At 49.4% G+C, this 18,694-nt stretch overlaps 1 protein-coding gene across 1 annotated transcript in view; it reads right to left on the minus strand.

Annotated features, from left to right (window-relative positions):
- LOC147094639 (uncharacterized) overlaps positions 1 to 18,694 on the minus strand; it is an 84,483-nt gene that overhangs the window by 49,657 nt on the left and 16,132 nt on the right. The window contains exons 2-4 of the mRNA XM_085974238.1: positions 17,564 to 17,770; positions 17,077 to 17,373; positions 8,583 to 8,669 (exon numbers count right to left, since the gene is read on the minus strand). Of these exons, the coding sequence (XP_085830364.1) occupies positions 8,583 to 8,669; positions 17,077 to 17,373; positions 17,564 to 17,770 (591 nt within the window). The remainder of the gene's footprint in view (positions 1 to 8,582; positions 8,670 to 17,076; positions 17,374 to 17,563; positions 17,771 to 18,694) is intronic.

Genomic DNA, 18,694 nt, shown 5'->3' on the forward strand with positions numbered 1-18,694 from the left:
TGGGGTTGAGGGATACGGGGAGAAGGTGGGTCGGTGGGGTTGAGGGATTTGGGGAGAAGGTGGGTGGGTGTTTTTGAGGGATATGGGGAGAAGGTGGGTTGGTGGGGTTGAGGGAGATGGGGAGAAGGTGGGTAGGTGGGGTTGAGGGATATGGGGAGAAGGTGGGTCGGTGGGGTTGAGGGAGATGGGGAGAAGGTGGGTAGGTGGGGTTGAGGGATACGGGGAGAAGGTGGGTAGGTGGGGTTGGGGGATATGGGGAGAAGGTGGGTAGGTGGGGTTGGGGGATATGGGGAGAAGGTGGGTAGGTGGGGTTGAGGGATATGGGGAGAAGGTGGGTAGGTGGGGTTGAGTGATATGGGGAGAAGTGGGGTGGGTGGGGTTGAGGGATACGGGGAGAAGGTGGGTAGGTGGGGTTGAGGGATGTGGGGAGAAGGGATCGGGGATATGGGGAGAAGGGGTCGAGGGATATGTGGAGAAGGGGTCGGGGATATGGGGAGAAAGGGTCGGGGATATGGGGAGAAGGGGTCGGGGGATATGAGGAGAAGGGGTCGGGGGATATGGGGAGAAGGGGTTGGGGGATATGGGGAGAAGGGGTCGGGGGATATGGGGAGAAGGGGTCGGGAGATATGGGGAGAAGGGGTCGGGTAATATGGGGAGAAGGGGTTGGAGGATATGGGGAGAAGGGGTCGGGGGATATGAGGAGAAGGGGTCGGGGGATATGGGGAGAAGGGGTCGGGAGATATGGGGAGAAGGGGTCGGGTAATATGGGGAGAAGGGGTTGGAGGATATGGGGAGAAGGGGTCGGGGGATATGAGGAGAAGGGGTCGGGGGATATGGGGAGAAGGGGTCGGGGGATATGGGGAGAAGGGGTCGGGGGATATGGGGAGAAGGGGTCGGGTAATATGGGGACAAGGGGTTGGAGGATATGGGGAGAAGGGGTTGGGGGATATGGGGAGAAGGGGTCGGGGGATATGGGGAGAAGGGGTCGGGGGATATGGGGAGAAGGGGTAGTGCGCAGACCCTTCCCGGACAGCGGCGGGCTAGAGCCCGACCGAGCGGCACAGCAAAGGGCCGAGCAGCGTCGACGGGAGAGAGAGAGAGAGGGCAGAGCGCACAGGGCGCAGCCGGTGTTCAGGGGCCGAGCAGCGTCGAGGAGAGGGAGAGAGATGCGCAGAAACCCGCGAGGCACCGCCATTGCCACGAGGACCGCCGAGAGCGGCGTTGGCAGCAGCGCAGGAGAAGCGCGTGAAACCTACAGGGCGCCGCCATTGCCACGAGGACCGCCGAGAGCGGCGTTGGCAGCAGCGGGGGAGGAAGGAAAGCGCAGGAGACGCCATTTTCAGCCATTTTAAACCACACCCAAAATGCCGAAGAGTGGCAGTATAACCGCATTTGACAATGAAGTCGAAGATTGGACTATATATGTCGAACGAATAGAGGTATACTGCAAGGCAAATGAGGTGTCAGATGACAAGAAAGCGCCGGTATTGTTAAATTTAATGGGTACAAAGACGTATGGTTTATTACGAAATCTAGTAACCCCAGCGAAGCCAGTGGAAAAGAGTTTTGGAGACATAGTGACGATACTACAGGAACATTAAAACCCCACACCGCTGCTGATAGCAGAAAGATTCAAGTTTCACAAACGGAACCAGCATAAGGATGAAAGCAATGCTGAATATTTAACAGAACTGCGCAAACTATCGAAACACTGCCAGTTTGGAACGGGACTGGCAGATACCTTAAGGGACAAGTTTGTGTGTGGGCTTCAAAGTGAAGGAACCCAGAAACGGCTTTTATCTGAAAAGGACCTTACGCTGGACAAGGCTTTCAGCATTGCGGTATCATATGAAGCAGCAGCACGGGGCGCTACAGAGATACAACAGAGACCGCAAGAATATGGCACAAACGAAATGTCATACAGAACAGAGAAGTGCTATCGCTGCGGCAGCACAACACACGACCACAATGATTGCTGGTTCAAAGGCAAAGTGTGCAGACGGTGTGGAAAAGTAGGACACTTAGCACGAGTCTGCAGGTCGGGAAAGAAAACCAGCAATAAGAAATCTCCAAAAGAAAAGTACAAGAAGGTACATAAGGTGACGGAGAATAGTTCAGACGAACAAAATAGTGATACTGACTCCGAAAGCAGGGAGCTGAGTTGTCTGAAACTACATAATGTGATCAAAACGGAGGATCACCGAACCATTTGGGTCACTCTCAAGATAGCAGGAGTCCAGGTAAAAATGGAATTGGACACAGGATCAGCCCTAACAGTCATAAACCGACGGGACTACGAGCGGCTATTCTCACACATACCCTTGAGAGACACAAAAATTATTTTGAAGACGTACACGGGGCAAAAAGTCTACCCCAAAGGAAAAATAAGGGTGACCGTTATATATAACGGTAAGGAAACACCAAAACTAGACCTGTATGTATTGCAAGATGGAGGACCACCATTACTGGGACGTGAATGGATCCGGAAAATACAACTGGATTGGCATTCCATACAGGCACTGACTGTGGCTGACAAAAAGGATGACGACGTCACACCTGGGCGACTGTCAAAGATCCTAACCGATGCGCAAGAAGTGTTCCAGCAAGGACTCGGAACACTAAAAGGCATGACAGCAACAATTAAAACCGAAGAAAACGCAAGCCCAAAATTTTTTAAGGCCAGACCGGTACCTTATGCGATCCGCCCAGCTGTCAAAGCAGAGCTGGAGAGTTTGGAACATTCAGGAGCACTGTCCAAGGTAGACTGGAGCGAGTGGGCTACACCCAGCATCCCTGTGATGAAAAAGTTGTTGAGCAGCACGCCTGGGGAACCAAGGAAGGTTCGCATCTGTGGGGACTTTAAGGTAACAGTGAACCCAGTCCTTCACACCGTGCAATATCCACTTCCGCGGATTGAAGATATTTTCGCCTCGCTATCTGGAGGGAAACGCTTCACTAAGATTGATCTGGCCCAGGCGTATCTGCAAATGGAGGTAGAAGAAGCATCAAAAAAATACCTCACAATCAACACCCATAAAGGTCTCTACCAATACAACCGGCTGGTATTCGGGGTAGCATCAGCTCCGGCTATTTGGCAAAGGGCAATGGAACAAGTCCTGCAAGGGATCCCAGGGACCCAGTGTTATTTGGACGACATCCTGGTCACGGGCGAAAATGACAGTGATCACCTCGCCAACCTGGAGCAGGTGCTCACTAGATTGAAGGAATATGGGCTCCGAGCTAACCACTCCAAATGCGAGTTATTTAAAAAACAGATCTCGTATTGTGGCCACGTTATCGATAAAGAGGGGTTACATAAGTCCCCAGAAAAGATTGAGGCAGTAGTCAAGGCTCCAGCACCGGAAAACGTGTCACAACTGAGGTCGTTCCTCGGGCTGGTAAACTACTACCATAAGTTCTTGCCAAATTTGTCTACAATACTACACCCACTGAACACCCTACTGCAAACTGGAGTGCCATGGAAGTGGAGTGACGAATGTAAACGAGCTTTCCAGAAGAGCAAAACACTAATCACATCGAAAGAGGTATTGGCCCATTTCAACCCAGCACTACCAATTCGGTTGGCGTGAGATGCGTCACCCTACGGCATTGGAGCGGTGCTGTCGCACAAATTCTCGGACGGCTCAGAGAGGCCAATAGCCTTTGCGTCACGATCACTAACCTCAGCCGAGCGTAACTACACCCAGATTGACAGTGAGGCCCTCAGCCTAGCGTGGGGAGTGAAAAAGTTCAATCTCTATCTGCACGGGCAGAAATTCACCTTGCTGACTGACCACCAGCCTCTTGTCTCCATTTTTAATCCGAAGAAGGGCGTTCCGGTGATGACTGCGCAACGACTACAAAGATGGTCACTCTTTCTAGGGGCGCACCACTATGAGATTGAATATAAGGGCATGAAACAGCATGGAAATGCTGATGGGCTATCACGCCTGCCACTGCCTACTGTGGAGGAAGCACCAGCAGTGGATCCTGTCGAAATATTTCATTCGACTATAGTTGAATACCTACCGATAACTAACGCTCGTATAGAAAAGGAGACCCGAAATGACCCGACACTGTCTCGGGTATATGATTTGACGGTGAAGGGATGGCCAGCACATGGCGACTCACTGTTGCCAGCATTCTCGACAAGAAGAGAACAGCTGTCAGTGTGCCGGGGGACCTTGATGTGTGGATCCCGAGTGGTAATTCCACCCAAGTTAAGGGATAGAGTGCTCAATGAGCTTCATGAGGGTCATCTGGGAGGGGTAAAAATGAACAGCCTTGCCAGGGCTTATGTGTGGTGGCGGGAATCGATAAACAAATCGAGGACCTGACCAAGAGCTGCTCAGGATGCCAGAAAGTCCAAAATGCACCACCACATGCTCCTCTACACCCATGGGGGTGGCCCTCATCTCCATGGCAACGGGTGCATATTGATTTTGCTGGTCCATTCATGGACTCAATGTTTTTAATAGCCGTGGATGCGCACTCAAAATGGCCTGAGGTCATCAAAATGTCCTCCACCACCACGGAGAAAACTATTGCAGTCCTACGGACCATTTTTGCCAGGAACGGCTTGCCAGAACAGATTTGCTCCGATAACGGACCACAGTTTGTATCCGAAGAGTTCCGGAGGTTTATGAAGAAGAATGGGGTAAGGCATTACACATCCGCCCCGTATCATCCAGCCACAAATGGATTGGCTGAGAGGTTCGTACAAACCTTTAAGAAGGCAATAAAGGCTATGTACAATGACAACATTCCGCTGCAGCATAAGGTGGACAATTTCCTGTTCGCCTACCGGAATGCGACACATGCAGTCGCCAACCAGGCCCCGGCCATGATGTTCTTTAACCGAAGGTTAAGATCTCGCCTGGATTTGCTCAGACCAAACGTACAAAGAGATGTTGAGAGTAAGCAATTCCAGCACATCCATGAGAAGCCAACAAGGAGCTTCAATGTAGGGCAACCAGTCTTGGCACACGACTACCGAACAGAAAAATGGCAGCCAGGGACGATATGCACACGGCAGGGCCCACTAATGTACACAGTGGACGTTGGGGGGAACATCGTGAGACGCCATGCTGACCAGATCCTAGAGTCACAGGAACAAGTCAACCCCATGCCTCGCCCATACGTACCTGGTGAGGAACCCGACGTACAGGTCGCATCTACCCCAGAAACAGTAGCATCGGCAGCTGATGACCCAACCGACGACAGGGGCCAGAATCGCCTCCGCACCAAGAGCGAGACACTCGGGAAAGGCGCTATCCAGAAAGGATCAGAAAGCCTCCCCAAAGACTGAATATATAAATGGACTATTTTCAGCTAACGTTGTATGTTAAAAGTGTTAATTGTAATTAGTTTGATATTTAATTGTTAAATGAGTGTTATGGTACTGTTAATCTAAAAGGGGAGGAATTGTAATGTATATACCTTTAAGGGGGGAACTACTTTTTACAGCTCATGTATACTGTAGTACCGGCAGTGACCACACCTGTATATAGCACTGAGTAGTAATCTGTACAGTTCAGTTCCAGAGTGAGCCACGTTGAGTAAACACCTGTTGTACCGTTCTCCTGCATTCTGTGTCTTACTACTGACGGACACAACATTGTCGATGGTGGAAAGGCTTTGGGGAGTCAGGAGGTGAGACACTCACCACAGAATACCCAGCCTCTGACCTGCTCTTGTTGCCACAGTATTTATGTGGCTGGTCCAGTTAAGTTTCTGGTCAATGGTGACACCCAGGATGTTGATGGTGGGGGATTCGGCGATGGTAATGCCATTGAATGTCAAGGGGAGGTGGTTAGACTCTCGCTTGTTGGAGATTGTCATTGCCTGGCACATGTGTGGCGCGAATGTTACCTGCCACTTATCAGCCCAAACCTGAACGTTGTCCAGGTCTTGTTGCATGCGGGCATGGACTGCTTCATTATCTGAGGAGTTGTGAATGGCGCTGAACACTGTGCAGTCATCAGCGAACATCCCCATTTCTGACCTTATGTTGGCGGGAACGTCATTGATGAAGCAGCTGAAGATGGTTGGGCCTAGGACACTGCCCTGAGGAACTCCTGCAGCGATGTCCTGGGGCTGTGATGATTGACCTTCAACCACCACAACCATCTTCCTTTGTGCTAGGTATGACTCCAGCCAGTGGAGTGTTTTCCCCCTGATTTCCATTGACTTCAATTTTACTAGGGCTCCTTGATGCCAGACTCGGTCAAATGCTGCCTTGATGTCAAGGGCAGTCACTCTCACCTCACCTCTGGAATTCAGCTCCTTTGTCCATGTTTGGACCAAGGCTGTAATGAGGTCTGGAGTCGAGTGGTCCTGGCGGAACCCAAACTGGGCATCAGTGAGCAGGTTATTGGTGAGTAAGTGCCGCTTGATAGCACTGTCGACGACACCTTCCATCACTTTGCTAATGATTGAGAGTAGACTGATGGGGCGGTAATTGGCCGGGTTGGATTTGTCCTGCTTTTTGTGGACAGGACATACCTGGGCAGTTTTCCACATTGTCGGATAGATGCCAGTGTTGTAGCTGTACTGGAACAGCTTGGCTAGAGGCATGGCTAGTTCTGGAGCACAAGTCTTCAGCACGATAGCCGGGATGTTGTTGGGGCCCACAGCCTTTGCTGTATCCAGTGCACTCAGCCGTTTCTTGATATCACGTGGAGTGAATCGAATTGGCTGAAGACTGTCTTCTGTGATGGTGGGGACCTCGGGAGGAGGCCGATATGGATCATCCACTCGGCACTTCTGGCTGAAGTTGGTTGCAAACGCTTCAGCCTTGTCTTTTGCACTCACGTGCTGGGCTCCACCATCATTGAGGATGGGGATATTCATAGAGCCTCCTCCTCCTGTTAGTTGTTTAATGGTCCACCTCCATTCACGACTGGATGTGGCAGGACTGCAGAGCTTTGATCTGATCCGTTGATTGTGGAATCACTTAGCCCTGTCTATAGCATGCTGCTTCCACTTTTTAGCATGCACGTAGTCCTGTGTTGCAGCTTCCCCAGGTTGGCACCTCATTTTTAGGTACGCCTGGTGCTGCTCCTGGCACGCTCTTCTACACTCGTTGTTGAACCAGGGTTGGTCCCCTGGCTTGGTGGTAATGGTAGAGTGAGGGATATGTCGGGCCATGAGGTTACAGATTGTGGTGGAATACAATTCTGCTGCTGCTGATGGCCCATAGCACCTCATGGATGCCCAATTTTGAGCTGCTAGATCTGTTCTAAATCTATCCCATTTAGCACGGTGGTAGTGTCACACAACACGATGGAGGGTGTCCTCAGTGTGAAGACGGGACTTCATCTCCACAATGACTGTGCGGTGGTCACTGCTACCAATGCTGTCATGGACAGATGCATCTGGGCAGAAGGGGTTGGGGGATATGGGGAGAAGGGGTTGGGATGGGAAGAAGGGGTTGGGGGATATGGGGAGAAGGGGTTGGGATGGGAAGAAGGGGTTGGGGGATATGGGGATATGGGGAGAAGGGGTTGGGGGATATGGGGAGAAGGCGTTGGGGGTTATGGGGAGAAGGCGTTGGGGGTTATGGGGAGAAGGGGTTGGGGATATGGGGAGAAGGGGTCGGGGGATATGGGGAGAAGGGATCGGGGGATATGGGGAGACGGGGTCGGGGGATATGGGGAGATGGGGTCGGGGGATATGGGGAGAAGGGGTCGAGGGATATGGGGAGAAGGGGTCGGGGGATATGGGGAGAAGGGATCGGGGGATATGGGGAGACGGGGTCGGGGGATATGGGGAGACGGGGTCGGGGGATATGGGGAGAAGGGGTCGGGGGATATGGGGAGAAGGGGTCGGGGGATATGGGGAGAAGGGATCGGGGGATATGGGGAGAAGGGATCGGGGGATATGGGGAGACGGGGTCGGGGGATATGGGGAGATGGGGTCGGGGGATATGGGGAGAAGGGGTCGGGGGATATGGGGAGAAGGGGTCGGGGGATATGGGGAGAAGGGGTCGGGGATATGGGGAGAAGGGGTCGGGGGATATGGGGAGAAGGGGTCGGGGGATATGGGGAGAAGGGGTCGGGGTATATGGGGAGAAGGGGTCGGGGGATATGGGGAGAAGGGGTCGGGGATATGGGGAGAAGGCGTTGGGGGTTATGGGGAGAAGGGGTTGGGGATATGGGGAGAAGGGGTCGGGGGATATGGGGAGACGGGGTCGGGGGATATGGGGAGATGGGGTCGGGGGATATGGGGAGAAGGGGTCGAGGGATATGGGGAGAAGGGGTCGGGGGATATGGGGAGAAGGGGTCGGGGATATGGGGAGAAGGGGTCGGGGGATATGGGGAGAAGGGGTCGGGGGATATGGGGAGAAGGGGTCGGGGGATATGGGGAGAAGGGGTCGGGGGATATGGGGAGAAGGGGTCGGGGGATATGGGGAGAAGGGGTCGGGGGATATGGTGTTGGGATAGGATGAGCTGGGCGAGCTGAGACTGAGATCTGTTCTATAAAGGGTCCCTGGTGGTGAGACAGGCTCTGTAATGGGGAATGAGCCCCTCTTACCTGCAGTTCCACTGCGAAGCCAGTGTAGACGGAGATAATGTACGTACAGTCCAGCCCGCCGTAGAACGGTGATCCGGAATACTCCAGAGACTCAATCAGACCCTCCGCTTCGATCACATTCATGTTACAGAAAACTGCGGAGAACAAGGAGGGGAGCTGGGTGAGTGTTTCAGGAGAGAGAGACACACAAAGAGAGCGTGAGAGAGACAGAGAGAGAGACAGAGAGAGAGACAGAGACAGAGACAGAGAGACAGAGAGAGAGAGAGACAGAGAGAGAGACAGAGAGAGAGAGAGGGAGAGAGAGAGAGAGAGAGACAGAGACAGAGAGAGAGACAGAGAGAGAGGGAGAGACGGAGAGAGAGAGAGACAGAGAGAGAGAGAGAGAGACAGAGAGAGAAAGAAAGAGAGAGAGAGCGAGAGAGACAGAGAGAGAGATAGACGGAGAGAGAGCGACAGAGAAGGAGACAGAGGCAGAGAGAGAGACAGAGAGAGAGTGAGGCAGAGGGAGAGACGGAGAGAGAGAGACAGAGAGAGAGAGAGAGACAGACAGACAGAGAGAGAGAGATGGAGAGAGAGAGAGAGAGAGCCAGACAGCCAGACAGAGTGAATACACACGCTGAAGATGGGCTGCTGAATTTTTAGTGTTTTTAGTGTTTAAAGTGGGGAAAAAAAAGGTTCATTTCAAGTTTAAAAAGGTTTTAAAGTTAAATCTAGTTCTAGTTAAGTTAGTTTAGTTTGTTTAGTTAAGTTTAAGTTTAGTTTAGTCTGGATTAAGTAAGGAAGGAAAAGACCACCAAAGGAAAAAAAACCAGAGGAAACTAGAAAAAAAAAAGCCAAAGAAAAAAAAAAGAAATAAGGGAAAAAAAAACAAACGGGGCCACAGCAGCAGCAGAAGCAAGGTGACTCGGCCGCATCGGGAACCGAGGCGCGAAGGCCGCACGGAGACGCAGCAGCAGCCGGAGCGAGGAGACTCGGGGAGGCCGCTTCGGGAAACGAGGCGAATCGGGGAGGCCGCACGGAGACGCAGCGGCAGCCGGAACGAGGTGACTCGGGGAGCCCGAGCGGCGAACGAGACACGGCCCGATCGGCGGCCGCAGTCCAGCACCCGAGCGACGACCGCAGTCCAGCACCCGAGCGACGGCCGCAGTCCAGCACCCGAGCGACGACCGCAGTCCAGCACCCGAACGGCGAACGAGGCACAACCCGAGCGGCGGCTGGGCTAGAAAGCCCGGGAAAGGCCCGAGGAGCCAGGCCCAGAGACCTCTGAGGAGAAGGGGAGCAACCAGAAGGCTTCCAGAAGCAAACCAAGACTGTGAGTACAGGGCCCAGGGAGGGAGACTGAAGCCAGGGAAAGGCCCGAGGAGCCAGGCCGAGACAGAGGCACAGAGACCTCTGAGGGGGAGGGGAACAGCCCGAAGGCACCGGGAAACAGCGGCTCACAGACCCAGACCTGAGAAGGGTGAACCCAGAAGCCGAGGCCCAGGGACCACGGGGTCGGAGAGGGGGACCGGGAAAGTTCGCGAACAGGGAGAGGGAAACACCAAACCCGGGGCCCCAGAAAAGCTTATTCTAAGATCAACAATACTTTACCAAAAATGAGCGAATCAGAAGATCCACAACAGCCCCGCTTCCAGATTCCCCCCAACACCGCAAAAAAAGCTATAAAAGCGATCAAGCATGAGCAGATGAGAGAAAAACCAGAAACACTTTTTGCTGACTGTTACAACAATGGGACAAAAAGTAACCTCATTTTCTACTCAGATCAGCCAGTGGCTTGGATCACAGCAATAAAATCACACTATACCAATGTTAAGCTAGAAAATACCGCAAATGGGTCCATAATGAAAATTAACACACCAGGAGACAGTTCAACTACGACGGTCAACGCGTACAATACCGGGACAATATTAGTGCAAGGCAACCTCGACAAATTTGCAACGGCCTTCAGGACACTGAAAAAATTAACTAAGGGGGGAAGGAACAGCCCCAGAGTGGCCCGCACTCCCCCCAACATTGACAACTTACCAGGAGAAAATCTGCCTGGTCAGGAGGTGAACGAGCCACACAGTTCAAACCAGACACCAACCCCGGGGAACCACAGCCACACGATACAACTGACAAACCCCAGCATAACTACCAGGGAGGAAGCCACACATAGTCCCCCTACCATTCCCAGCTCACCAAGAGAAGAGCAGCATAGCCAGGAAGTGAGTGAGCCCTCCAGGGCCGACCAGCCTAGCCAGGAAGTGAGTGAGCCTTCCAGGGCCGACCAGGCACATACCCCGGGATCACACAGCCAGATACAACCAAAAGATAAATTTAATCAATTAGAGATAGAGGTGGTTAAACTTAGAGAGGACTTCCTCAAAATGAATGACTATCAAAATCAGGAGAGGGAGAGACACAAGAGAGAGCTGAAGCTACTTGAGAACCAGGTGAATCTACTTAGGAATCAGGTGAAAGAGCTGCAGGAAAAAGAAGAGAGCCATAGAGGAGAGATAACACCATTAGACCAGCAACCAGAGGCTAGAGATAAGACAAGGCAGAGCCGGACGGAACGGCTGCACTCCCACACGGAACAAAAGCAACAGACACACAATACAAGGGGTGCCACACAGACCGACCAGCATACTGATTCGCAATCTTCCCCCACCACCGTGGAACCACAAGCGGGCCGCTCACAAGAGGTACGCACACACCAGACACCCCAGCCCAGCACACACACTATGAGTCCAAGCGAAAGCCACCAGACAGTAAACACAAACAAGGCTGACGTCGTAATACTCATAGACTCAAATGGGAAATTTCTATGGGAGAAAAAGCTATTCCCTAGAAGTAAAGTAGAAAAGATCTGGTGCCCAACAACAAACAGAGCCATGGGATGGCTGACCAAAGCCAGATTAGGCTCCCCCCAACACATAATAATACACACGGGCACAAATGACCTAAAGACCCAACAGAAAGAAGTAGCAACATCGCTCAGAGCAATGATTAGGAAAGCAAGCAGTACATTTCCAAACACTAGAATCACTGTTTCCACAATATTGCCGAGAACAGACTTCAACAACAACACAATTCATGAGATAAATGCCAGCATAGCAAGAGACTGCGAATCAAACCACAACGTACACCTGGCCCAACACCCCACCCTCGATGAGGAATGTCTTTACGACCACGTCCACATCCAAAGGCAAAGAATATCGATCCTTGCTAAAGCCCTGAAGGACGTCGCTTTTAACCGGGTCCATACCCAGACTCCAAGAGGACCCCCCCCCGACCACCAGAGATCAGCGGGGTACATATCAGGAACACTACAAGGACCACCAACACACCAACCGAGACCAGAGAGGATCCCCATGCAAAACAACAATGTCAGACCTGCACCACTCCTGTCCCACAGGGGAATAGGACTGCTCCCAGCCAGACAGAGGGAGAGATGCACAGGACGTACGCAATACCTCAGACAGAAACAATCCATTAAGAGACAATAAGCAGATGTGCAGCAGCATCTACTTCCGCCTTATGGATCAAGGACTAATTAATAGAAAGAACTGTAACTAAATTGTATTAACTTTTGTAGACAACTGATGTGATCTTTTTTTTCCCACACTTAGACACGACAAACACGTACCACTCTTTAACCTATCATAGTAAAAGATCAAACTTAACATGAAATCCTTATATATTTCGACCTGGAATATCCAAGGTCTACGCTCTTCACTGCGAGAAGTGAAAAGTAGGACCCCAGAGTTCATAGATGAAACTAAAGACCTAGATATTATCATTTTACAGGAAACTTGGTATAAAGGAAAAGGACACACTGGCTGTCCCCAAGGGTACACTGAGCTGGTGGTGCCCTCCAATAAATTACCAAGTGTAACCCAAGGCAGAGACTCCGGAGGCATACTGATCTGGTTTAAAACAGAACTTAAGAATTACATCAAATTTATAAAAAAGGGCGAAAACCATATGTGGCTCAAACTTGAGAGGGAGATTATCTCAAACACCCAAGATGTTTACATTTGCGCACTTTATATCCCTCCAATCGATTCCCCGTACTTTAAAGAGGACACCTTCTCCAACATGGAGGGGGAAATTATCCAATACCAGGCCCAGGGGAACGTGTTGATCTGTGGGGACCTCAATTCAAGAACGGGCGAAGAACCAGACTTCACCAATAATCAGGGAAACAATTATGTTTTCGGGAATAACCACTTTGACATCCCTTCCCTTCCATACAGGCATAACTGCGACAAGCAGTCAAATACCAACGGAAAACAGCTACTACAGCTCTGTCGAAACCTGGGTCTGTACATTGTCAATGGTAGGTTCATAGGAGACCTCCTAGGAAGATCGACCTATTGCTCACCTCTTGGCTGCAGCACAGTAGACTATATGATTACAGACTTAGACCCATCCTCTTTCAGAGCATTCACAGTCAAACCACAAACAACACTGTCAGATCACAGTCAAATTACTATGTTCCTCAAAAAGACAGAAACAAACAACATAGAAACACAACCCAGTAAACTGTACAACACCAAAAAATCGTACAGATGGGCCAAAAACGACACGGAAAAATACCAGAAAACAATTAGCAATGCATCAACTCAAGCTCTCTTAGACACCTTTCTGGATAACATATACACTCACAATAAAGAAGGCGTAAACCGGGCAGTTAGTAAACTAAACAATATTTTTGATAATTTGGCAACAAATGCAAACTTGAAAGCTCGCAAGAACAAACCCAAAACAAAAAACTATGAAAAATGGTTTGACCGAGATTGCCATAACATGAGGAAAAAACTTAGAAAAATATCAAACCAAAAACACAGACATCCAGAAAACGAGGAACTACGCCTTACTTATTGTCAGACACTAACACAATACAGAAACACACTCAGAACCAAAAAAGAGCAATATATTAAGAATACACTCAGCTCCATGGAGGAATCCATTGATTCCAATTGTTTCTGGGAAAACTTGAAAACACTACACAAAAAACAACACGACGATTTGGCCATTCAAAATGGGGACACATGGGTAAACCACTTTGAAAAATTATACCAGAAAAAAACACTAAGACCAGAGCAACACCAAATATGCAAAAAACTGGAAAAGCTAGAAATGGCCATAAAAGATAACCAAAACCCGCTGGACGCCATAATAACAGAAAAAGAACTTCTTGAAAAACTCAAGGACCTGCGACCAGGAAAAGCCTGCGGGACAGACGGCATACTAAACGAGATGATTAAACACACAGACAACAAAATGAAACTGGCTATCCTAAAACTCTTCAACTTGGTTCTGAGTGTCGGTTATTTCCCTGATATCTGGAACAAAGGACTCATAACGCCCATATACAAAAGTGGGGACAAAATCGACCCAAACAACTATCGAGGCATCTGTGTAAACAGTAACCTGGGGAAGGTATTCTGTAGCATCATAAACAAAAGACTTATAAACTTCCTTGAGGAGCACAATGTCTTGAGTAAAAGCCAAATTGGATTCCTGCCAAACTATAGAACATCCGATCATATCTTCACCCTACAGACCCTAATTGACAAACACGTTCACCATAACAAAAGCAAAATCTACGCATGCTTTGTAGATTTCCAGAAGGCTTTCGACTCCATCTGGCATGACGGTTTATTCCTGAAACTTATCGAAAGTGGGGTAGGAGGGAAAACATATGATGTAATTAAATCAATGTATACAAACAACAAATGTGCAGTTAAAATTGGAGACAAACAAACAAAATACTTCCCACAGGGGCGGGGGGTGACGCAGGGCTCGCCAATCTCACCGACACTCTTTAATATTTACATAAATGGATTGGCAAAACTACTTGAACAATCTACAGCACCCGGCCTCACCCTATATGAATCCAAGGTTAAATTCCTCCTCTATGCAGACGACCTGGTTCTGCTGTCACCTACTAAAGAGGGGCTACAGCAAAACCTGGACCTGCTGGAGTCGTACTGCCAGACTTGGGCCCTGACAATAAATCCCCAAAAAACCAAAGTCCTTGTGTTCCAGCAAAGATCCAAACATCAGGGACCCAAAATAAATTTCACAGTAGGAACAACCAAAATTGAACAAACCACTAACTACACATACTTGGGCTTAAAAATCAGTTCTACGGGAAACTTCAAACTGGCTGTGAATGAACTGAAAGAGAAAGCAAGAAGGGCTTTCTATGCCATCAAAAAATCAATCCAAATAGAAATCCCAATTAGCATTTGGCTCAAAATTTTCAAATCAGTAATTGAACCAATTGCACTCTATGGCAGTGAGGTATGGGGACCGCTAACTCAACAAGAATTTGCAAAATGGGACAAACACCCAATTGAGATCCTACATGCAGAATTCTGTAAAAGTATCCTCCGGACTCAAAGGAAAACAGTAAACAATGCATGCAGGGCGGAACTAGGCCAATATCCATTAATAATCACTATCCAAAAAAGAGCCACCAAATTTTGGAATCACCTACAAATGAGCAATCCCCAATGCTATCACTACGACGCCCTGAAATGCCAAGAGCTGACCATAAAGAAGAATACCCTCAGTCAACTAGTCCTGGGACTCAGTGAAGTAACTACTAACAATACTAACAATAACCAGCCCCAGGACAGTGACAGGGTAACACAAAGAATTCGACCCAACACAATCGTCGCTAAGCAAAAGGAAAAATATCTGACATATTGGGCAGAAACAACAAAAACCCAAAGCAAACTCAATTGCTACTTGGCCCTAAACAGACAATACAACATAGCTGATTACCTGACCATGGTAAAGGATAACAAACTGAGAAGAACCTTGACAAGGTACAGACTTAGCGAACATAGCCTAGCGATCGAAAAAGGCAGACACAGGCAGACCAGGCTGCCAAGAGAGGACAGGATATGCTCTCACTGCAGTCAGGGAGTGGTGGAGACAGAGATGCACTTCCTCACAGCTTGTGGAAAATATCAGGGCATCAGGGAGAATTTCTACCAAAAATTCTCACAAATATGCCCTGATTTCAGAAATCTGAATGACAACCAAAAACTCCCATTCCTACTGGGAGAGGAGAGAAGCTGTGTAACGCTGGCGGCGCACTATGTTGCAGCTTGCCATGAACAGAGGGACAACCAGTAAGCTAAGAAAAAAAATATATATAAACAATGCGAATGTATATTTATACACTCAGGGATATACCTGTTTATACACTGTATGAATAGAACTGCGTTTATGTGCTGAACCATAAATGTATTTTGATGCTTTGGCAACATAAGATGTAACTTATCATGCCAATAAAGCGATTTAAATTGTAAAAATTGTAAAAAAATTGAGAGACAGAGAGAGACAGAGAGAGAGAGGGCCCACTCAATCACCATAGCTACACTAAATGGGAAAAACACACAATAGAAGCCCTACATGCAGAATTTTGCCGAAGCATTCTTCGCACCCAAAGGAAAACACCAACAAATGCATGTAGAGCCGAACTAGGCAGATACCCACTGATAATAAACATCCAAAAACGAGCACTAAACTTTCTAAATCACCTCAAATCTAGTTCCCCAGACACCCTTCATTTTAAAGCCCTCCAGACCCAAGAGCTGAACCCAGAAATGAGTCCCCTGAGTCAGCTGCTACTGAAATTAAGTACTCCTACTCAGCCGGACCCTGACCAGTCCCAGACCAACACTGCCTTCCAAACACCAATCCGAGTGAACCAAATCATTAAACAATGCAAAGAAACCTACCTGGAACATTGGAACAAAATAACCAAAAGCCAAAGCAGATTAGAATGTTACCGGGCCCTAAAAAGAGAATATAAACTGGCAGACTATCTCTCGACCATCAGAGACACAAAACAGAGACAGACCCTCACCAGGTACAGACTAAGCGACCACCAACTGGCAATTGAAAAAGGAAGATACAAGAAATCCTGGCAGCCTAGAGAGAATAGAATATGTGATCAATGTCTGGCCGGCGAGGTTGAGACAGAGATGCACTTCCTCCTAAAATGCGAAAAATTCAACAAAACAAGAAACATATTATTTGACAAGCTCAGCCAAACAACCCCAGATTTCAAAGAATTGGATGACCTGTCAAAATTAAGATTAGCCCCGGGAGAAGGAGACAGACCATACCTTGGTGCCAAATATGTAACAACATGTCACAACCTGAGGACTGTTTAAAATTAATACTGAATGTACCCAACGATGTTCAACGACTGTTTAAATTAATATTGTTTAAACTAATATTGTATGTACCCAACGAAGGTCAAAATTGTTTGACACCTACAGAATGTTGGAAAACTGTACTTTTTGTTATGTAAGCTTTGGCAATATGGTTCCCTGTAAACTTTCATGCCAATAAAGCATTTGAATTGAATTGAATTGAATTGAGAGAGAGACAGAGAGAGAGAGACACAGAGAGAGAGAGAGAGACAGAGACAGAGAGAGACAGAGACAGAGAGAGATAGAGACAGAGAGAGACAGAGAAAGAGGGAGAGAGACAACCTCCCCCGCTCCCTCCCCCTCCCTCAGTTACCTGGAGTCTGGACCGTGGTAACGGTCGTCGTGGTGATGAGCGTTGTCGTGGTCTCCTCGTCAACCTCGCCGGGGGGCGTGGCCAGCCCCGGAGGCGACCCCTGAACCCTCTCGCCGCCGCTCCCGGAGCTCCCAGCGGCGGGGGAGGCGGGCGCCGTTTGGGATGCGCCGGCCGCCATCTTTGAAGCTGGCAGCATGGCGGCCGTGGTTAAGATGGGGACGGCGTCAGGCGGAGGCGAGGCGGTTGCCGGGAGACTCGAGCGCACCGGTGCAGGCTGGGTAGGGTTCATCATCGTCCCTGCAGGGGGTCAAAAATAACCAATGAGAAGGCAGCAAGCTAATATCTCACCCGGCCTGGGTACTGAGCCCCACAAACAGAGCCGGAAGATCCCACGCTCCATCCAAGACTTAATCCCAACACTTCCCGCATTCTAATCACCAACATCAATCCCCAACTTGCTCACGTTGAAACCCAATCTTGACCCTACCAACAAAATACTTCTCATCCTCCACGAAGTCCTTCTTCAGCAATGCCCCGTGGACCAGATCTTCCAGCGAAGCCGGAGACGCCAGTCCTTCCAGAACCGTCCCAGGTCCATCGGACGTCTCCCCTCCGATGGCCGCCTGGGGCTGACTGGCTCTCGAGGTGAATGAATCCGAGCCCTGAGGAACGCTCATTCCATTCAGCATCAGACCTGCAACAGAGAGAAGGACTTAGGGACACCAGTTAATGTACAGATATCGCCCTGAAAGATAGAGGTTACTGAGAGACACCAGTCAGTGTACAGATATCTCCCTGAGAGAGAGGGACTGAGAGACACCAGTCAGTGTACAGATATCTCCCTGAGATAGAGGTTACTGAGAGACACCAGTCAGTGTACAGATATCTCTCTGAGAGAGAGGGACTGAGAGACACCAGTCAGTGTACAGATATCTCCCTGAGAGAGAGGGACTGAGAGACACCAGTCAGAGTACAGACATCTCCCTGAGAGAGAGGGACTGAGAGACACCAGTCAGTGTACAGATATCTCCCTGAGAGAGAGGGACTGAGAGCCACCAGTCAGTGTACAAATATCTCCCTGAGGGAGAGGGACTGAGAGACACCAGTCAGTGTACAGATATCTCCCTGAGAGAGAGGGACTGAGAGACACCAGTCAATGTACAGATATCACCCTGAGAGAGAGGGACTGAGAGACACCAGTCAGTGTACAGATATCTCCGAGAGAGAGGGACTGAGACACACCAGTCAGTGTGCAGATATCTCCCTGAGAGAGAGGGACTGAGCGACACCAGTCAGTGTACAGATATCTCCCTGAGAGAGAGGGACTGAGAGACACCAGTCAGTGTACAGATATCTCCCTGAGAGAGAGGGACTGAGAGACACCAGTCAGTGTACAGATATCTCTCTGAGAGAGAGAGGGACTGAGAGACACCAGTCAGTGTACAGATATCTCCCTGAGACTCTGAGACACCAGTCAGTGTACAGATATTGTAGTGTATGTACTTTGCAGAAGGAACTATATTCTGCAGCCCCTGTATACTGCAGTACCAGTAGTGACCACCCCTGTATATAAGCCTGTGTAGTAACTTTTGCATAGTAGTTCCAGTTTGTCTCCACT

The sequence above is a fragment of the Somniosus microcephalus genome, unplaced genomic scaffold (assembly GCF_052327205.1).
Source record: "Somniosus microcephalus isolate GS21.2 unplaced genomic scaffold, FLI_Smic_1.0 unresolved_chr1, whole genome shotgun sequence".
Lineage (NCBI taxonomy): Eukaryota > Metazoa > Chordata > Chondrichthyes > Squaliformes > Somniosidae > Somniosus > Somniosus microcephalus.